General features: G+C 45.7%; 1 protein-coding gene across 3 annotated transcripts in view; it reads right to left on the bottom strand.

Annotated features, from left to right (window-relative positions):
* cltcl1 (clathrin, heavy chain-like 1) overlaps positions 1-21,663 on the bottom strand; it is a 29,372-nt gene that overhangs the window by 1,978 nt on the left and 5,731 nt on the right. The window contains exons 2-31 of one of the 3 annotated variants that reach the window (XM_079269814.1): positions 18,206-18,413; positions 16,530-16,798; positions 14,791-14,952; positions 14,414-14,527; positions 14,140-14,313; positions 13,819-14,016; positions 13,271-13,471; positions 13,002-13,154; positions 12,639-12,761; positions 12,031-12,168; positions 11,777-11,941; positions 11,444-11,624; positions 11,113-11,276; positions 10,868-10,993; positions 10,619-10,761; positions 9,535-9,769; positions 9,320-9,442; positions 9,061-9,206; positions 8,782-8,965; positions 7,554-7,746; positions 7,285-7,442; positions 7,016-7,180; positions 5,851-6,126; positions 5,478-5,627; positions 5,263-5,394; positions 5,037-5,147; positions 4,121-4,291; positions 3,693-3,914; positions 3,353-3,379; positions 511-589 (exon numbers count right to left, since the gene is read on the bottom strand). In XM_079269814.1, coding sequence (XP_079125940.1) covers positions 511-589; positions 3,353-3,379; positions 3,693-3,914; positions 4,121-4,291; positions 5,037-5,147; positions 5,263-5,394; positions 5,478-5,627; positions 5,851-6,126; positions 7,016-7,180; positions 7,285-7,442; positions 7,554-7,746; positions 8,782-8,965; positions 9,061-9,206; positions 9,320-9,442; positions 9,535-9,769; positions 10,619-10,761; positions 10,868-10,993; positions 11,113-11,276; positions 11,444-11,624; positions 11,777-11,941; positions 12,031-12,168; positions 12,639-12,761; positions 13,002-13,154; positions 13,271-13,471; positions 13,819-14,016; positions 14,140-14,313; positions 14,414-14,527; positions 14,791-14,952; positions 16,530-16,798; positions 18,206-18,413 — 4,891 coding nt within the window. Of the gene's footprint in view, positions 1-510; positions 590-3,352; positions 3,460-3,692; positions 3,915-4,120; positions 4,292-5,036; positions 5,148-5,262; positions 5,395-5,477; positions 5,628-5,850; positions 6,127-7,015; positions 7,181-7,284; positions 7,443-7,553; positions 7,747-8,781; positions 8,966-9,060; positions 9,207-9,319; positions 9,443-9,534; positions 9,770-10,618; positions 10,762-10,867; positions 10,994-11,112; positions 11,277-11,443; positions 11,625-11,776; positions 11,942-12,030; positions 12,169-12,638; positions 12,762-13,001; positions 13,155-13,270; positions 13,472-13,818; positions 14,017-14,139; positions 14,314-14,413; positions 14,528-14,790; positions 14,953-16,529; positions 16,799-18,205; positions 18,414-21,663 lie in introns of those variants that run through there. The other 2 variants (XR_013772032.1, XM_079269815.1) reach the window with 2 other exon arrangements.

The following is a 21,663-nucleotide window of genomic DNA, read 5'->3' as shown; positions in this document are numbered from 1 at the left end:
CACAGAGGCAAAATAACTTAGTTGGTGTCCCTTACACATTATCATTATAGTTATCTCATTAAATTTGGAGAAATATTTGATTGACAAGAGTTGTATTCAATCGTTTGTGTAACCCTAACGTCATCACCATTGGGAATTAGTGTATTTTTTGGTCTGGCTGCACTCTTTGTGGGTTGTGATAGCCCAATTATCTTAATTATGTTATTGTAGTATTTGATGCAGATATGAAGCTTTGTGTACTTATGTGTTTTCCACAGGTCTTTGGCAAAGTTATGACTTAGGCTTTTATTAAATTGGGCAGGTGTTATTAGTCGTGAGTGGCCTGGAAACTGGAATGTGATCCGTCAACACTGAAGCTGCAGCTGCTCTTCGCCTTCATCCAATCTGTACATCATTAGTTAATGTTGAATTTAAATACCAACAGCCATTTTACACACAGCCCTCAACACAGCTGGAGGCCGAAACCACAACCGCCCGTCTCTCAGGGTGACGTGCTGCCTGAAAACTTACCAAACACTATCGGCGGAGGCTCAGTCACTTCGTCCTCTTCGGTTTTCCTTTGGCTGTCTGCCTCGTCCAGTTTGTCCACCTGAGGGCAACAGAGACAAGGGAAAGCATCAGATGGGGGTCACATGCACACATACATTGTAGGCATCCTACGGAAAGCTCGTAACTCCCATGTGCTCAACTTTGCAGACGGTTAAAAAATTTAAATCCAAGATTTAAAATATTAATAAAAATGTTTTCAAAAGTCCCATTTCTAATTTGATATAAAACAATGTCAGCTGTCCAAACAAATCACACACACACACACACACACACACACACACACACACACACACACACACACACACACACACACACACACACACACACACACACACACACACACACACACACACACACACACACACACACACACACACACACACACACACACACACACACAAAAACATTTTTTGCTGGACACCTACAATGCAGTAATCATGGTATTTTTAAATTATAATATATTTGATGCAAAGTATTAAGACTACCAAAAAACGTGACTGGTTAACTCTGTAGATTTATAGATACCCACTCCTGAGAGACAGAACTACACACAGCACTCCGCAGTGCAGCGGGGGGTTCCCCGAGAGAAGATGCCATGCATGTCTAATTTCTAACGCAGCTTCCAGTACAAATAAATGTTAAGTCAACAATCAAAGGGCCCGTTTACACCCATCACAAAGAAAAACGAAGCAACCCCTCATCCCCTAGTGGTATCTAACCATGCTGAGACTACTACTCCTAGTGTCACCTCAATTCAATAAAGTAGAATCAAATTTAATTTATGCTGGAAAATCACATTTAACAAAAACCCCAAAGCAATGCCTCTTTCCAGATACGATGCCTTTTATTTATTTTATTGATTTATTTATTTTATCCATTTTATTTATTTATTGTATTTTATCTATTTTATTCATTTTATTTATGCTAATATATATCTGTAGTTTCTGGGTCAGAAACAGAGAATAACATCTTCGAATAATTCACAGAACTCATTGTCGACAGAATAGTTTGCAATGAAAACTGTTGACAACGAGCTCTGTGGATTATCGCGCATAACAAGATCATCACTGCTTTTTGAGTTTCTAAAAGTTCACTTTTTAAATGCTTTGAGCACTAGAATTAAAAGCTGATTCACACCAATGAGCTAAAAAACTACAACTACATCATGGCTAGATACCACTGGGGAAGGGGGCTGTTTTAGTTTTTTAGGGTTTTTCTGGGGGGGGGGGGGGGGTGAACTGACCCTTTCAGAGTAAAACTACAGCAGGATTGCAGGTTAAAGGAATATTAAATTGTGTATTAAGTAAAAGAGAAGCTATTCATGCCTATATAGATGCCAATGCTACGTTTCCAGCCATTCAGTCTCAGTCTCATATCTAGAACTATGACACGGCTTCCACATGCATTCCGTCGGCAGCAGCAGCCCCTCCTGACAGACTTTTGCTGAGTGTATTTTTCATTCCCATCAGAAGCTCACAGGTGAAGCTCATCTTCTCCAGGCGCACAGTGTTTGCGCAGTGAGCCGGTCGGAGTGCCAATTTTTTTACCAACACACTAAGTGCAAAGAAATCATCGGGGCATTGTGCTTCAACTGTGCAAATGTCAATGAAAAAACGAAAAATGTTTTGGATGTAAGTGGAGGTGAATTAAAACAATGGTTCTGCTAAATCAATGTGGAATAAAAAAAATTAACAATTTCGGTTGAGTCCTAATTTCGAGAAATGAAGAAAAGAAAAATTTAGACAGAGGAGTGAAATGGTTAAACAGCACCTGTAAAGCACCTTTTTCTGTATATGTGTAAATAAACAGCCATCTAATAGAAATAGATGTGATTTTAATGCACCGACCCAGAGACTGAGGAAAGGAGACTCTGTGACCTTCACTTAGTGTTTCTAACCCTGCGCTGATCTAACAGTTATAATGTCTGAAACTAAAATGTGTTAACCAGGAGATGGAAACATGGGGATGCATCTAACAAGGTTTAGAGTGGCTCGCTCACTGTGATTCTTATACTACATTGTACCAAAACTGAAATATTCAGAATTCTTAAAAATGCCACGTGACACTCGATGCAGCCCCAGGAGAGAGGAGTTAGAGGGTGAGAGGGATCTGTTAGGTCAGGACAGACTAATCCTGAAGGACCGGAGTGCAGGCTTTGGCTCAGGCCGTCAACAACAGCGGTCGCCCGGGCCGAGACTTCTTCTTCGGACCGCGTTCTACCTCCTGGACACAGTGAAAATCACCAGTCATGCGATGCCAGAAAGTCTATAGAAAAAAACACTTCTTAACCACACTAGTGCAGATGTCGAATGATTTGAATCTCGCACCAGCAGCTTTAAATCTTTAATAGTCGTGAACTTCACATCTCTAATTAGCTCGAAAGAAGACAATAAGATATTTCTTGTTACAGTATTTTTGCAAACTTCCTTCGTATTTTCATGAATTTGTTTCTGCTTCGCTGCTGGAAAGCTTTTTTTTTTCTCTCCAAAAGATGAGAAAATGTAGGTTTTGCCTCTGCCAATGACACGAGTAGATCGTTTAGAAAAACCTCTTCCGGGCCGACAAACTTTAAAATGCGTTTAAAAAAACACATGTTGCTGCTGAAGCGGAGCAAAAGCCTGCACGGACCACCGCAGCTCTCCGAGGCCGGAGCGAGTCGGGGGCCGCGCTCTCAGCCCTACGGCCCATGCTTTAAGGTTCCCGCGTCAGAAACGTCAAGGATGAGTTACAACGACAGAAAACAACACAGACAGGACACTTAAGAGACACGTATAAAAAAACAGAAAAAAAGAGGGCCAGAGACCGTCACCTTCGCTGCAAACTCATCAACCTGGAAGAGAAGCCAAAGAGATGACCTCAAGTGACCTCACATGTCTGCAGGTCAGCACTATTTAGACCAGAGGGAGTACACTGCGAAAGAAAATGCTTAACTAGCGTTACTTAAGAGAGCCTAAACTAAAACTCCCTGTATGACCAGTTCTTTTTAAATAACAATCTAAAAAAAATAAACCAGCTTCAGAACACAGTAAAAATCCTCAATTTCCCCCCCCCCTAAAATAATATCTGATTATTAAAAACAACTTTTTAACGTTTAAACAGAAACTAAACTGAGTCTTCGCATTGGTCTCCGGTGGAGTGCTCACCTTCGTCAGATACTCTCTCATAGCCTGGATGAAGTACGGCATGGCGAAGTCCATGATGTTGTGCCTCCAGGCCAGCTCCAGCACCATGTCGGGGTGCAGCAGGTCGTAGGAGGCGAACAGGCAGGCGGCGAAGCACTCCTTCCTGCCCTCCTGCAGGAACCACTGGAGCAGAGTCTCCGCCAGCTCGGCATCCTTGGACTCTGCGGCGTAGAGCATGGCATCCTGGGAAAAGGAGGAAAGTGTATTTAATTCATCATTAAAGCCCGTCTAAACAATCATTTCTGTGCAGAGGCGGATTCTCTCCTTGCATCAAGAGGATCCCCATTAACTGTATACAAACAAACAAACAGCGCCATCTACAGGAACATGGCGGTAAATGTGAGAGCTTGGCTCAAATATTGTCACTAAGAGGGTTTTTCTTGTCCTACCTTGTGGAGCTTGTCCTTCTTGCAGAGCTCCACGCTCTGTCTCCAGCGGTTGTTGCCCTTGTAAAGGTAAGCGGCGATGCGTCGGAACTCAATAAGCTCGTGTTTCTCCAACCTCTGCGCCAGGCCGATGGTGTCGAAGTTGTCATAGGCATCGATGGATGCTCTCAGGCCCTGTGGATAACACACGCAGCGTCACATCACGGACCAAATAAAAGTGAGAAGAGGAATGGCTGAAACAGTTAAGTTTCTTGGAACTGGACCTCAGCGGTGCCACCTAGTGGCAGCAGAAGCTGGGTATATTTCATAGGCTGTGTATTAGAAGTGGACGTGGTCACTGTGACGTCACCAGGTGGCAACCTCCGGCTCTGGCGAGTGAAGCCAATGCGGAAGTGACTTAAACATACATTCTTTCTAATGGCCAGCAGGGGGGGGGGCACTCCTCTGGTGTGAGAATAGATTGTATAGAAGTCTAGAAGATTGAAAGGACCTGTCAATCACAAGGTAGCCCCGCCCTAAAGCATACCCTGCTTTATAGTCTATTTGACTCTAAATGAGCCATAATCTACTAAATGACATCATGCTGTGTTGAAGAATACTTGGAAACTAGAGATGAGACCATAAACTCATGTTTACAATGTTTACTGAGGGAATAAAGCAAGTGAGAATTTGAGTAATTTTCTCACAGACTATACAATCAGACTTCTTTTGGGAGTCGCCCCCTGCTGGTCAGTAGATATAATGCAAGTTTAAGGCACTTCCCCATTGGCTTCACTCAGCAGAACCGGAGGTTTCCGCCTGGTATAATTATTACGATATCAATTTACCATTTCAAAAGTGCCCCTCAAATCTACACTACGTGGGGGGGGGGGGGGGATAGGCAACACAATTATCAACATCAGTGACATGGCTGAGAGACCTGGTAGTCTTCCTCCTCCATCAGCAGGTTGTTGAGCGCTTCGTTGACCGACATGTTGTTGTGATTCTGGACGGACCTCAGGTAAGGCTTCACCACCTTCAGCTGGTTCATCTGGTTGAGCAAAAACAACCGCCGATCGCGTCAACCCAGTGTGCCACTGCATACTGAATGTAAAGAGAAACTCAGAGGGTTTGGTCGACAGTGGTTTGACCTCGCCGCCCGTTACCTTGCTGAAGAAGGTGACAGCTCGGCTGTGGTCCAGCCGCGGGGAGAGGATGGTCAGCAGGTCGTTCAGTAACAGGGGTTTGTATTCCAGGTAGAAGGAAAGGGATTTGTAGTACAACTCCACATTGGCAACCTGAGGAGAAATAATGATACATATGAAAGATCACAAAATGCAAAGGATGTGTAAAAAATGATCAGTCACAAACACTTGTTCACCTTCGCAATAATGTCCTTGAACGGCCCTTCTTTCCATGCATCCGTCGCGTGAGACATCATTGTGATGGCGGCGTTGTCAAACTCCTCGTATTTATCATAGAGGAAAACCAGCTCTGCCCATAAATGAGACTGCTCTGCTGCACGAAGGACCTGGTGAACACAGAGAACCAAGAACAATGTCACACTGAGGCCCTCATTCGTGACCGTCAGTCAAGCACGTTTTGTTTGGTTGTTCCTGGACTCAGATTTAGTTCTTGGGGTAAAACGTGACATTGTACTTCTTTAAACCAATCCCGATGGTCTAGGGAGGCACTTTTGAGAACTGCTTCAAGCGAAAAAACGAATTTGATTAATAACAAAAGACAGTTTCTACCTTTGGGATGTTGACTCTGGACCAGAAGAGCTCCAGGTGCTCCCTCATCTTCTGAGGTTTGAACTTTGAGTATAGGATGGCGAGCTCGGTGAACATGCCCATGTGGGCCCGCTCCAGACCCAGCGCGGCCTCCAGCAGGGCGATGAGCTCCTCGAAGTACCCGCGGTCCTGATAGTAGCTGATCAGGTCCTCCAGCTCGTCGGCGTGGATCACTATGTGGAGGCCGCAGATTTGTGCCAACCGAAACTCCTCGCCGTCCACGCACGCGAAACACACCTGATCAATGGGGAGAGAGAGAGAGAGAGGATACTCCTGAAATCTTCTGTCCAGATTTGTATAAATGACAATCTACAATTATGCTAGATTGTAAAAAAAACAAAAAAAAACACCAATCAAATAGAAAAGCTGCTTAGTTTGCAAGCATTCAAAAACTGCATCTCCCATGAGCCACAGAGCTACTGTGGCTTGTTCACATGATGCAGGATGTTTCCAACTTGAGAGGAAAACTCCGTTTTATGCATTTTATGCAGAGTTGGTCATTCGAGAGTGAAAAATATACTATGGTGGTCAGTATGGCATTATACCACCTAACTGCATCGCATCCCCTTAAAGGGGAAGTTCACCCCAAAATCATGTTTGCCCTTACCTGTGGAGTTATTTATCAATCTAGATTGTTTTAGTGTGAGTTGCCTAGTTTTAGAGATACAAACCGTGTTGCAAATACTTTTATAACATGAGTTTATGGTCTCAATCTCTAGTTTGAAGTCTTCTTCAATACAGTATGATGTTCATTTAGAAGGCCGTATTCCAAGATGGCGACAGCAAAATGATCGAATTCAAGGTTTCAAATGTGAGTCCACAAACCAATGGATGGCGTCCCGACGACTACGTCGGCTTCTTATATACAGTCTGTATATAAGGTATACATGTTTGTTTACTTGTCCAGGTGTTGTATTATTGAAGGCCAAGTCAGATATGTCAGTTTTCCCGGCAGTAATTACGTACACAAACTGGTAACAGAGTAAGTACAGAAACATGACATGGCTCGTGTCGTGCTCCCCAAAATAATTCGTAATGGTGAGGTGCTCAAATTAGACAAGCCCATACAGTACCAGATACTAATTCATCTTAGAATATACTAGAAGGTGTTTTATGTGCCCGTTACCTCCTTCCACGTCCGCGTGCTGTTGGCTTTCCGGGCGCTGTCCACGGCCGCCTGGTACTCCCCGAGGTGGACCAGTGTCGACGCGAGGCGCGCAAAGTTGGACACGTTGTTGTACAAGAGCTTGGCCGCCTCGTGCATCCCCTCGTCATAACACCTATCGCCCACCTGGAGAGGGACAGGAAAGAAATGACACCCTCCGCTACGGCGACACAGCCCTCTTAACACACACACACACACACACACACACAGCTGGGACGTGTTTCCTTTACCTGTTGTATGTGAGCATTGTTGGGCCCGTTGACAAACTCCTCCAGCTCGGCCAGACGGTTCGTTTTAGCCAAAGCAAAGATCAGCTCCGTCTCCACGTACGACTCTCTCGCTTTCTTTCGAGCCATCTGGAGGAATTTGACCAAGTCTTCCCAGTTATCTGCAAAAAAAAAAAAAAAGGCGACACCTTTAAGATCACCACGGATCAACCGCGCAAGAGAGACAACCGGCCATCTTGCTGGCCATTGCTAAAATGGAGCAAGAGGCTTACCGTTCTTGCTGGCCACGTTGACCACCTCCATGTACGCCGAGGGGTCGACGGCTTTGATGTACGAGTCGATGGCCTCCTTGACCAGGTCCCTCTGCAGCTGAGCTCGGGCCAGCTGGCTCCACACCGCGGGCTCGTTGCAGCGCTCCGCGAACTCGTAGGCGCGGTCCAAGTTCCCTATGTGCTCTATCAGTACCTGGGGAATGGAGGGAGCGGGACAGAATAGGGCCCTCACAATGAGACACAACACCAGGAAATAAAAGTAAGTTTTACAAACGTTTTGAAGAGAGATGCACCGATGGAACCCGCGGCATCAATTGCCGACACAGTTTCTGTGCCTCTTCTGTGTTGTTCTTCCGTATACCAGTAACAGTGATAGTGACATACTTTGTATACGGCAGGATTACAGAGTGCTACTTCAGCTTTGGTAGCTGTGGGGCGCAATGCTGCTCAACAATGTCCTTCTTCTCTTCGCTTGTGTTACGGTTCCAACAGAAGGATGGCATCCCAAAACATGAGTGCAGAGGAATGGTTGTGGATGCAGGTTTGTTTTTTTCCCTATGGACATTTAGTTGACAGCGTTGATTCGACAGCGTTTTGGCTGACTCGGATATTCAGCTGTATGTATTCAGGCCACCCGAGGCTGCTGCTGATGCGGGGGAAGATATGGCCGCAGGAGGCGCACCTCCAGAACCTGAGCTGCCGAGAGCAAACACCGAATGGCGGTGCCCCTAACTCACTCAAACAAGGCAATTCGGCCCGTCTTAGTTCGGTGTAAAAGAGAAACTTGAATTCAGACGGTGGATTTTTTCTGTTTAGGTGTAAGAATATTTCCTTCATCTGCATTTCCCGAGTTTATTTTGTATATCTATCACGTGCAATGCATCCTGGTACATGCAGGCACAGCTGGCAAGGCTCCGCAGCAGAAGAAAATCAGTTGATATATCGGTCAATACGGCACGCACTGAACTTTGAGGAGAATTATAAATCCTTTACTAAAACTGTATCGGTGAAAAGATTCCTTACAGTAAGAAAGAGATGACAAATTCAAAAAGATAACAAATTCAAAATGCAACTTGTGCTAGAGTGGGCTCACCATAAAAATAACTGATGCACATATTAATGGAACTTTTTATATTCATGTTAAGTACTCTGATTAGTACTCAGCTTGAGTAGAAACTTGAATGATTGTATCAGGGCAGCTGGAGCGGTCAGTTTTTTAAAATCTCACCTGTATAGCCGAGGTGTTGACGTCAAACTTCTTGAAAATGGCGAAGGCTTCCTCAAAGAGCTCGTTGCTGATGGCGATGTTAGCAATGTCCGGAGCGTCATAGTTGTCCAGCCTGTTGATGTACTCCATCACGCGAGTGCGGTCGGCCTTGATGGCCGTCAAAATGAGCAGATTCTGGAGGTTTCTGTGGGAAAATACCCGCAACAGAAGGAATCATTTCAAGAAAAAAAGATGGAGCGTAATTGTGGTTCAATCATGGTGGTGCAAGTCGTGCTGCACCTGTGTTCACTGAAGACAGAGCTGTCGAGTACAATCTTCTCCAGCAGTTCGATCAGCTCGTTGGGCAGGTCCGCGGTCATGAAGGCCTTGACTGTGACGGACACCTCCTCTGGATCCTGGGTCTCTGACAGCGCCGTCTGCACCACCTGAGGGGAGATGGAATACAAAAGTCAAGATTGTGAAAGAAACGGGGGTACAGTAGGAGTCCATTTTCAGCATGTTACTTCTGAGATGAGTGCATCACTTCAGGACACCTAACCTGGTCGATGAGTTGTCTTCTGAAGGGGTTGTTTTCTTCTAACACGTTCGCCCAGAGCTCTGCATTTTTCCGTCGCACCAGATAGCGAGCCTCGCTCTTGAACAAAGAGTTATCGTTGCACACCTGAGAAGAAAAAACAGAAAGAAAGAACGCGATCAAATCCTCCTCCGCGGTTCGAACGACGCGAATGATCATAACGCCATCAATACACGCACTTTGATGAGATCCAGGTCACACTGTCCTCTCTCGTAGGCCACGCAGGCCAGGTGGGGGTCCCTCTTCTCGCAGTACTTCCCGACCACGGCGCTGTCGTAGAACGTGTTCTCCTTCAGGAAGCGCTCGGGCGTGTTGTTGCTGTCGATGTAGATCTTGGCCAGGGCGTTGTGGGTGGCCGGCTCCTCGCATCCATCGTGGATACGGGACTCCAGCCACGACAGCAGAAGTTTTAACCTGAGGGGATGATGGAGAAACGCGCTGCTTTTTCAAATATCATCTCAGCTAAAAATCACACAGAAAATGCAGCATTTAATTAAGAAGAATCTTTCAACTCGCGCACGTCGACGTTCGATGAAGAAAGCTCTCGAATGCTGAGTACAGTCATCTCACTCTTACTGTAGTGCAACGCACACAACATTAGGTGGCATTGTAGCGTGTTCGGCAGTGTCATGCTATGCTGGAAGTACTCATGCTCACGTTCTCTCGCTTTCATACAGAGTTGGAACAATGGGGTTTTTCAGTGACAGCAGCTTCACTCCATATGGAGTGACTGAGCGTGATTGAGGAATCGGATTCTAACACAGGCCTCCAGAAGCCCAGAGAGAGAATCAACATTCGTGTGCTAGAAATGACAATATTTTTCCATATTTGCTTATCTGCGTATTTCAGTCCCCTTGGTTTGTCCTCCGCTCTGCGTGACGCTGCGTTCGGTCATTTATGGGCATCAGGCGCCATAATAAATATCTAAAGTTCTGCTTCTAACTTTATTTCTGTTGATCGCCTCGAGCATTATGTTTTGGACTTGAAGCTCACTGGTTTTCTTTCAGCTGGTGCATTCTGGAAAAAACAAATGGCGTGGAGCGCTTCAAAACAGAGCACAAACTTTGTTGTGTCGTGCAGTGTAAATGCAGTCAGTACAGCCACTACATCTCTTTAAAGAGGTTTAATTAAACACCCACTGGGTAAAGGTTGCTTTTACACTGTGATGCAGAATTATCAACCAGCATCTAATGAGACACACAGGAGCAACTATGCAAGGTGACAAATAAATAGCAGTGCAAGTCGTTTATCTCTTGGCCTCACCTGTTCCTCTTCTCCACCTCCTCCACCAGCTCGTCAGTGGAGAACTGCCCTCGGACCACCATGATCAGGTTCTTGATGACGTCCTCAGCACAGTCCACGTCCAACAGACCGCCTATCACCACCGGCAGACGACTGGGGTTCACCTGAATGCGTGCGCAACGAATAGACAATGAAGATTTCAGCACGCAGCCCATATGAGGCTTGAATTATTAAGTGGTAACCAGATATGTATAAAGTCTTGATTCCTACTTTCTGTACGTAGATTTCAATGTATTTCTGTAGGTTGTTGCGGTAGAGGTAGAGCACCAGGTCGTGGACGAAGTCAAAGCGATCACACACAATGATGAGAGGAAGCTGGTCCGTTAGCTTGGCCTCCTACGAAGGGAAGGAAGGAAGGCGAGATTGAACCGTATCGAACGGCTAACAGCTCACAAAAAATACTGCTGAATGATCAATATAGTTTACACTGGGGATCCTTTTTTTTTTTTTTTTACCTTGAGGAAGTTTTTCACCCTCTCTGGGTCGTAACAGTTGCTCTCCCTGCAGATCCGCTCCACTTCCTTGATCTGGCCGGTTTTGCAGGCAGCCTGGATGTACTTGAAGTGGACGTCGGGCTCCTGGCTGAAATTCACAATCGACCCAAGGAAGTAAAACAAGCCTTGAATAGAGATGGAGGGGGGGAGGGGGGGGGGGGGGGGAGGGGAGGGGGAGAAAACAGCACAAAAAGTCAGCTCAATCTATGCTAAGGTAAAGCCTAAATGCAACATGTTCCCTTTCCTTTGATCCAGATCTGCATCCCTCACAACCCCTTCGGGTGACACCTACCCTCGTAGCTCTTGAAGGACTCGAAGAGCTCCACTAACGACTGAGTCCCCAGCTGCTCGTGATACTTGGACGCTACCTGGACACACAGCTGCAGGTTCTGCCTGATGTTGGCCGACAACATGGCCCTCAGACACTCCAGGGAGTCCTCCACCGATAAAGAGCCGAAGAAGTTCACCAGCCACTAAAAGGAGGAGTCAGAAAAAGGAAAAGTAAAGAAGAAAAAAGTGAGATAGCAGGAAGGGAGGAGGGGCTCAAAAGGTATATCCATATATTGTCACAAAAAAAAAAAAAAAAAAAAAAAAAAAAAGGAGCAAAAGATGGCACAGGGCGTACCTCTGGGTTGAGCAGGTGTGTGTGCACCACGGCCCGCTTGATGTCGTACTGGTCGGTGTAGTGCTCCAGAGCTCTCTGCAGCAGCCCCGCCTTCTCGCACAGCTGGGCAACATGGGGGCGATCATAGTGGGTGAACATCTGGTTGCCCAGGATCGCATCTGCTACCTGAAAAAAAAAAAAGAAACACGCATTTAAGTCTGACACAGCCAAAGGTGAAGCTGCTTTAATCTAAACAGGGCAGTCTGAGTGTTCACCTGGGGAGCTTGCATGAGGTTCATCTCAAGCAGACGGGTCTGCAGGTGTCCCTCGGCTGGGCGGTTGTTCTTCAGAGCATCCAACAGGAAGGAGGTGCACTGCTGGATCAGGTTGCCCTCCATGAACACGTCGACGATCTACCAAAGGGCAAGAGGGGGGGAAAAAAGAGGTAAGGAAAGTAAGGAAAAAACAATTGGAAAGATTTTTTAAATTCCGACCATCTGTGAACCATGATATAGTTAGCACGCATGGAGAGATTAGAGTCGCACGCCATTAAGGACCACAGGCCCCGGTGGCCAGATGTTTCAGCTTTTCTTATTTGACGACATGTGTGAAAAATGGGCGGTGACTTTAAGGAGCATCAAGTCCTCCGGTTGGAGATGTGGACTGAGCAGAGAAATGATGTGGCTTTTAAAAAAAGGTTGGGGGTGGGGGGGGGGATTCACTGACTCAGTGGATTCCTGGCACATCTGGAATAACACAGACGGAGGCTCCCACACTGGGCACTTTATGTGTGTGTTTGCGTGCAGGCGTGAGGGGAGTGAATGCGCAGACATCATCGCATATCTCGAAGGGAGCGAGGCGTTCGTGTCTGTGCGCGCGTTACCTGGTTGATGTTGGCCAGCGGCTCCTCATCCTGGACCAGCATCTGGGCGAACTGCAGTCCCTGATCTGGGTTGACGCGCATCACATTCCTCAGCAGAAACACCCAGTCTGGGGCGAAGTCCACCTACAAAAGCACCGTAAACGCAGATATGAACACAACTCAGAAACAACAAATTCACTCAAAGAAACCTCGTATGATGTTCTGCACTCGACATACAAACTTTACAGTAAACGTTCTCCCACAATATGTTTCCACTTAACCGTAGCGTGTTTCCACACGTGTTACGAGTTAAACGTGCATCGAATAAATATGGTTTCCTTGCGTGAGGGAGTGGAGAAGTGAAGGCCTTTGAGCTGCTTTGACCTTTTTAGCGTACAGCACTATCTTCTGGAACTGGCCGGTCTCGGCGAAGCACTGGATGACCTTGCTGGGGATGTTAGCTCTGAGGTACACGCTAAGAGCCAGGGTGGGGTCCGAGGCCTTCACCAGGTCCCCCAGCTCCTCCGAGCACTCCAGCTACAACACACACACACACACAATCACGGTAACTAATAGTTAGTAGTTAAGATTACATTTGGTGAGCAGCATTTATAGGTTACGTTGCTCTAATCCCCCTCTGCCCCTGGTCCTACCTTGTCCTCCTTCAGCCATTTCTCCAGCAGCTGCTTGCGCCCCTGCTGCAGGACGGGCCGGCACAGCTCCAGAGACTCAAACTTGTTGAGCTGGCCCTGGTCCAGCAGAATACCGAAGTACTGCAACAGCGGCGAGGCCTGGCCCGGCTGGGCCGGGACGCTCTGGAACTTACGGATGGTCTCTGCCGTCCGCAGGATACCCTGAGCGGAGGAAGGACGGCCAGGATCATTCAACACTGAATCCCAGCGGGCGTAACTGGTATAGTTTCTAAATCATCACCGGATAAATACTCGACAACTTGATCCAAAAGGGCCAGTGTGTAGCATTTATGGACGATCTATTGGCAGAAATGCAATGTAGTATTCATAACTATGTTTTCATGAGTGTATAATCAACCTCACCACTAGATGCTGCCAAATCCTACACACGGTCCCTTTAAGTACAACTGTAAGAATGCACGCAAGCACCTTTTCTGACTTTTTGCCAGTGCTTCTGGTACATATTTGGATGCGTAATCGGTACGACGCAGCGGTAAACGCGGGCGTACCTTGGGTGCCGATGCAGCGACCTTTGCGGCCTCAGAGTAACTCCCCTGGGAAAACAGAGTGTTGAACTTCCTGGCAAAAATCTCCTCAGCCCCAGCCAGGTTGGACCTCACAGCCATCCTCAAGGCCAGATCGGGGTTCTGCAGGACGTTGGTGGCATAGTTGACAATGTTTTCCTCCTCAACACACACTGACAACACCTGGAATGAAAACATATATCAATACCTCGGATCGGTTTTCATGAAAAACATCATAAGCAGAGCTATTATTTATGTTGTATAAACCATGTAAATAAACATAATTACTTCTGGCCCGTTTCTCACCTGTCCCTTCTTGTTGACCCCGATAATTCCCGAGGTGGCTTCATGTGGGGCGGTTACAAAGATGGTCTCTGCACTGATTCGGTTCATGTAGATGCACACTCCAGACTCCAGGTCATACAGGTGAATGTAACCGTACTTTGTGATCAAATATATGACGCCGTGCTTATTGCCAATCTGGGGAGAATGATCAAAGATGAGAGATGTTATGTTATCAGCTGTCACCGCTTAGTTTCCCACAAAAACCACGAGGGGGGGGGGGGGGGTCCTTCCTCACCTGCATAGCTACAGGAAAGTCTGTCTGGGCCTCTGGGGGGAAGAACACATCCACTGCTTTCTTAGCAAATGGCTGGTTTCCTGCAGCTGGCTGACCAACTTCAATGATGTGCAACTGGAAGAAGAAAGCCCACATAAAGAACTGACCCCAGTAGGTGGGCAGCAAACCACAGTTAAGCAAATGTAAACACGAAGAGGGTAGACAATGCACACGAATAAACTCTTTGTTGAGCTATTTTGGAGACCGAGAGCCATGTAGCTCAAAGGTTGTTTTACCTGTGATCTTAACAATTTTGCACATCAAACGCTCTTTGTTCAGAGACCAAATACACTGCGATAGCATCATGAGATCTTTGTGTTTAATCCAGCGGCCCTCACCTTTCCCCCGGCCTGTGAGCGCACGGCAAAACAGAAGAGGGTGGAGGGTTTGGCATTTCCCTCCACTTTGAACTCCCCGAAGGCAGCGGCGTGGCCCTCGATGGGCTGGGACACTTTCCTGTCAACGGAATACAGCTGCATGGCCCCGACCACGCGGTTTTGCTGCGGGGCAAACAGAGATGAAAACAAAGAGGGGGAGAAATCATTGATGCATTGATAACACTACAGAGGAAAAGTTTTACATTTTGGGAAATACGCTTATTGGCTTGCTTGCCAAGAGTTAGACAAGATCGATTTTCTAGCCTGAAATCTGGCTAACTCAATTAGTCAGCTTTAGAGGCTGTGGGCATATTTTCGTACCCTTAAACCCAGGCAGCAACCTCCGGTTCTGAAATGTGAAGACAAAGGGGAAGTGCCTTCAACTTGCATTCTTCCTAATGACTAGCAGGTGATTGAAAAAAGAAAACCGATTGTATAGAAGTATAGAAGAAAATTACTTTACTTCTCTCTTGATTTATTACCTCAGTAAACATTGTAAACATGAGTTTATGGTCTCAATCTCGTTTCAAGTCTTCTTCAATATAGCATGATGTTCATTTAGCAAATCATGAACCATTTAGAGTCAAATAGACCATAAAGCGTGGCGTGCTTTAGGGCGGGGCTACCTTGTGATTGACAGGTTATTACCGCGAGTTGTCCGGTCTTGGAGTTGTCCATGTTTTTGTTTTTGAACTTTAACCCTTTCAGTGCGTTTTCAGTTCAGGAAAGTGAATTGTAACATTTCTGGTCGCCTTTGTCCGTGTTCGGTTCCACTACGCACCGCCCTCTCGTGTCACTTCTGGTTGCAAAAAGCCAAGATGGCGACGGCCAAAAACCAAGAACTCAAGGCTTCAAAACGGCAGTCGACAAAGCAATAGGTGACGTTGGTCACTCTACATATCATATATCAGACGTGGTTTGTGTGCGAGTAATTGCAGAATTGCGGCAGTGTATGGTTGATTGCGTGCAGCGTAATGTCTCAGGGAGACATCGATTATTGTTTCAATGTATGTTTTAAATCTCCTTTACTTTTGCCTTTATGCTTTTAATGGTTTCATGTGAAGCACTTTGAATTACCTTGTTGTTGAAATGTGCTATACAAATTGCCTTGCCTTGCCTAGCCTTGCCTAGCCTTGCCTATATTCGGTCTATGCCTTGAACTGAGCCAGGCTAGCCATTCATCCCACATTTCCATTCTTAATGCTAAGCTAGGCTTTACCTTCTGGATCCAGAAGTTCCAAAACTATTTCTTTCAGATGAAAACAATGGGTGACTGTCTGAATCTCTTCTTCCTCCTCCTTTTTCAGAGTGCAACCAATAAAGTCATTCTTGACACCATCATGTCATTAATGTCACTGCTAAACATTTGTTCGGTCCCTTTCTGCTTTTCAGTCTAGGCTAGCTCACACTTAACATCACACTTGATTCTCCCTTTTTTCAAAAAGCTCTGTTTTCTCCAGGCTGGTATTTCTGCATCTATCCACACTGGAAAGTCTTTTTTAGAACTATGTTTTTGGGTGTAAAAATGCAGGATTATTGTGGACAGAGGGACAAAACAGATCTTAGAGTGGACTTTTTATATCCTATGACGCTGTAAATAAGGGATCAGACAGTGATAAATCATGCCAATTCCTTTCAAAGATATGCTTCTGTCATGAGCACCTCTACAGCGTGAAGCATGAGTAAACATGTTTTCATACCTGCGCAGAAATCCCTATCAGCAGCAGCCACTTCTGTTGCTCGTCAGTTCTGTAGTTGATGATCTGACACCCCGCCAGACTGGCGTGCCGATCAAATACTTTGGCGGGCTGGGAATCCCCCTCCATGCTCCAGTGAAAGACAGCCGTGTCCGTCACCAAGGCGACGGTGTTTATCGAGATCCACTTCCAGAACATGACCTCCTCCGTCATGGTGTGCGCCTTCACCTTGCTCTTCATCTCAATGTTGAAGATCTGCAGCGTCTTGGCGGCTGAGGGGGGGTAAGGAGACGGAGAGCAGACATGAGACCAACCGGCAGCGGGAAAAAACGGCATTCAACCTTTTTTATCTTCATTTATTAAAACAATGTTTTACATGAATAATGAAATAATGTAAATGAAAGCCTTTTAATAAACATTTCAACAAGATTGAGATGGTTTGTTTTATCTACATATATACATTGGAATTGTCATACGCAAATATCTCACAAACTGGGCTGATAAAAAAAAAAAAAAACTCTGCATAGCTGAGAAACAGAGAAAGTCAGATTTTTGGTTTGCTGGTTATGGGTGTTTTATAGCCCAAGGAAAATGGCACTTCCTGGGAGACTAGATATCTTTTGAGATATCGAAATACCGTAAAATAATTAGTTTTTCCTGGTTTTGAAGGCTGCTTTACAGAAAGATTTGGTAATTTTCGGAACTTATCAAACTGTTCTAGTTGTGCTAATCATTTGCTTTTACCCACTTCGTCATTATATCTACATTAGTGATTATTATTCATTAAAAATCTAATTGTGTAAATGTTTTGTGAAAGCACCAATAGTCAAGCCTACAAAAAAAAAGAAATTGCCCTAAAAAAAAGAATTGCATTATTTGATTTCCTCCACATTGCCCTGCACCAGCTTAAAGAAGGTCCTCATGCTAAACTGACTAAACTTGGAGATATGGCGTCTCGCCGAGCCGTAATATTGTTTCTGTGTTCTAGAATGCTGTCGCGAGTCCGTCACGGGACCGGCCACGACCTCCACTGACCAACAAACACACGAGGAACGAAAAACAAACGGGTGCGCGGAAATTAGTGATTGAGGTGAACGCCATCAGCATGATGGTACACTAACGGTATCACATGCGGGGGGGGGGGGCGGGGGGGACGTTTTATGAGAGACACATGGCCACTGTATCATCATGACAGAGCAGACAGACGGAAAGCAACTCACCGTCTGAGAGAGGACAGAAAGCAAGGGAGAGAAAAGCAAAGTGTCAATCAGGTAAGAACGAGACAGTCCAGAGGGGAAAGGGCAAATGTGTGTGTGTGGGGGGGGGGGGGTCAGAGAAGCATTATAGGCAAATCATCCTGATCAGCGCTTGTGTTTGTGCTCCAAGGGCAAGAATCTGTGGCAGAAAATCAGTTTGGCACGACAAATTTAGTACATCCGGGCAATAAAAGGGAGTGCGCGCTACATATTTACAGCATCGACAGAGCATCAGTCGTTGCACAGCAATGCCAGTAAATCTGTTAGAACTAGGGAGAGATGGACAGCGCCAACGCCACGTGGACGTCATCCTGGGATTTTGAACGGCAATAATGACCTCGTCGCTTGGCACGAAACCACTAATATTACCAGCCAACTGATTTTTTTTACGGTTGTGCCGCCGCGCGTCTTTCTCCCGCTCACCTTTCAGGGCGATGACCTTGCTGGCCGGGTTCATGATGGCACTGTCGGCAGAGATGGGTCTCCTGATCGGGTTGGTGGGGTCGGACATGTCCACGATCACCACCTGGTTCTGCTCACCCACCTTCTCCCTGATGCAGATGAACTTGTCCGACTCCATGGTCAGATAGCTGAACCCGATGTTGGCTGGGTTCACGCCCATGTTCTGCAACTGGAAATATACAACAACAAAAAAACAGTAATGAGAATCTTTACCCAGATATAGGGCGACGTAACACACTAGAATGTAGTTGTCAGCAGGATGAATGTACATTCTGAGAGTTTTTCATGTTTTTGTCGACAATTGCACCTTAATGACTGACAAATACAGCGACATTATACTTTAGATTCTAAATAGGGAGAGCGTGACCTGATCGTCATTAGAAAAGGATGAGCTGGTATTTGACTCATAGGTGCTTGAACCAAAACATGTTAAATGAATAAAAGCATACAAGACTTCTCCATTACAGTGTGCCATTAGTTTACCCTTTGTTTGGACTAAAAGTAAAAACTCAGCTAATAGTGGAATATTCCAACTTAACAGAGCTTTAAGACCACTGAAGGAGTCCCGCCTCCATCGCGACAACAACAAAAAAATGGCAGCAGCTGACATTTGCCTTGCAAAGTCAAAAGAAAAGGCTGCACAGAGCCAAACTGTGTTTGGATTTTAAATAGCAGCAGGTCTGCTCCAGCTTTTCCAGAGAGATTCTTAAATGCTGGAGCGGTGGGAACAAGCGTGGCCACACGGGACGTTGACTCTCACTCTTATTATAGCCGCTAATAATCTCCTGAATTTGCCGAAGTATTTTGGGAACTATGTCTGATGACGGATGTTTGTTTTTTCTTCCTATCGTAACCACCATCAAAAGTGGGGCGTCACTTTATTTCAGCAAAGCCTGAGGTTGAAGCCTGACGCTGCATTTACTCGTCATTATGTGAGCCAGCCAGCTGCGAGGAAGTTTAATTATACGCTAGATCATCATTCAGCCGAAAGCATTCTGGAACTACAGTAAAGAAAATCAGGAATAGAGATCCACCAAAAACCAATGCACACATTTGAATCGGTTTCTAAATAAAGCACATCCCAGCAAATCCCAGTATGCTATTCAGCATATTTACTTTTCTAATGAGAAGAAGTCCCCAGGTGTAACAACAACGCCTCAGACGTTGATGTCAGTTTTTCTGCTGCGTCAAATCGCAGCAGAACTAACGGACATAAAAAAAGGCTCCAGCTTGGTAAACGGACGCCGAACAGAGGAATCATTGTGCACATTTGTGTCAAACTGAGCAGACCGAAACCATGCTCTCCCTCTCTCTCTCTGAACGACTGAACTGACTGCATTATGCAGTCTGAGGCAAGCGGAAAGGAATCCTCACACTCATCACAAGGACTGTACTATCTCTCAGTTGGCAGGTTGGAGCAGGACGGCCAGATCCCGACCGCTGAGCCATTTAAAGCATCTACATAACAGGAAGGATGCAGCAGGAAGGATGTCATCATCATCAGTCGGGGGGGGGGGGGGGGGGGGGGGAATCGACAAAGGGGTCGCGATGAAAGAAGCTATTTTCTACATTATTCATGTCCGAGAAATGACTTTTTTAAAATTACAATGGTTGCATAACAGCTGCGCTAATCAATATCTTTTACGTTATCCGTGGATCAAATCGCTGTGTGTAATGTGAAAGGAGTTTTCAGAGGAATATCGCTCCGTGAAGCTCTGCAGAGATCTTTTTATCCTCTTTTAACTCATTGTTTTCTGTTTCTATGACCCCACAAACTCTCATCCAACCCCGTGTTCAGCAGCCGCCAATGCAACTTAATTGTTATTATCATGTTTAAACGTTTAACTGAAGCATGCTGCAATGGAAAGATACCATCATTGTATTGTTCTGCAAACTTCTGCTCTATGCATGTACTGCATAACACAATTAAAGCAATAAATGTACATTTTTGTTGATTGCTTAAGTTGCTCCTCAAACAAAAACCCCATCTTAGAAGATTTCGGCTTCTGAAATGTGAAGAAGAATTGCTGCTTCTAATCTAAATGAAATACATTTGGATTTTGAACCATTGGACTAACACAATTAACTATTTAAAGACTTCGTCTTGCTTTCTGTGATGGGCGTTTTTCACTTATTCCTACATAAGTAATTGGCAGATCAATCAATGATGAGAATAATACTTCCATTTGGGTTGTTTGACATGATTTGCAGACTTAAAACACACCTATTCAAGTCTGCTTTTAACCTCTAACCAATTGCCTATTTCTGTAATATGTATATATATTTTTTGTATTATTTCTCTCCATTTTATCCCCTTTGTAAAGTGTGAGTTTTTTGAAAGTGCATCCTAAATAAAATTATTATTATTGTACATAAACCAACCACTTAGCTGCAACACAATGCATAGTTGCAGTTTTCTGGGGAGTTTTGGGGGACGTACGAGATAAAGGCTTCTTAAAAAGGCCACGGAGAAGACCTGAGGGAGGACTGGAGCCATATGCTGCATCTCCTGGAGACTGCCAGAACTATCTCTGGGCGAGGAAGGGGAGGGGAGGGAAACCACAATAAATATAGTGGGGAGGGGGGGGGGGGGAGATAAGGACGGGAGTGAAAGGGGGAGCTCGAGACACAGTCCAGCATCGCTGCCTAAAACGAAAGGGAGGCTTGGTGTGAGGAGAGGAGCCGGAGTGATGAATGTAGCTCTTATGAGATATGAAGGAGGGCGGGATGTCTGTACAGCGCGGTTCCAATAACACAGGCCTTTGGCAATCTTTAGCTCAGGGTGGGGCAACTGACTCACCGGAAGAACCCCCCCCCCCCCCCCCTCCCCCGTACTCCTCAGTAGAACATTCCAGACTAAAAATCACACTTCAGCTACATAAGGTACCTCTAGGAAAACACACACACACACACACACACACACGCGCACACACACACACACCTAGAAATCCTCTTCCTTCAACAGCTGAGATTAACATTCACAAAAAATGACACATCACAGTAAACAAGAGCAGCAGGACTGAGCTGATGACACAGCGCTGACGCTATTTTGGCGAGTCATAGCCCGGGTGGATGCGATGACGAGGCACTGACACGTCGCATCAGCAGCTGAAGGGGTTTTGGGTTCACGGGGAAGAGAGATTATGCAAGCGCAATTAAAAAGGGAGGCCTGCAGCTACTTGGCACTTCCTTACACGAGCTGTAGGTACAGGGTTGTGTGTGTGTGTGTGTGTGTGTGTGTGTGTGTGTGTGGCACACACACCTATAATATACTGCAGATGATAATGAAAACCACACGGCTGCTCGAATCAATATTCTCTGCTAACATTGGATCGAATGAATATTTATATGAAAGTCGCTCCGAGTGACAAACCCACAGGTAATTATCGCTCAGCTCTGCAGCTCCCACTCTGCTCTAT

This window comes from Melanostigma gelatinosum (assembly GCF_949748355.1).
Source record: "Melanostigma gelatinosum genome assembly, chromosome: 6".
Classification (NCBI taxonomy): domain Eukaryota; kingdom Metazoa; phylum Chordata; class Actinopteri; order Perciformes; family Zoarcidae; genus Melanostigma; species Melanostigma gelatinosum.
The sequence above is the reverse complement of the archived record's forward strand: the minus strand, read 5'-3'. Positions and strand labels throughout refer to the sequence as shown.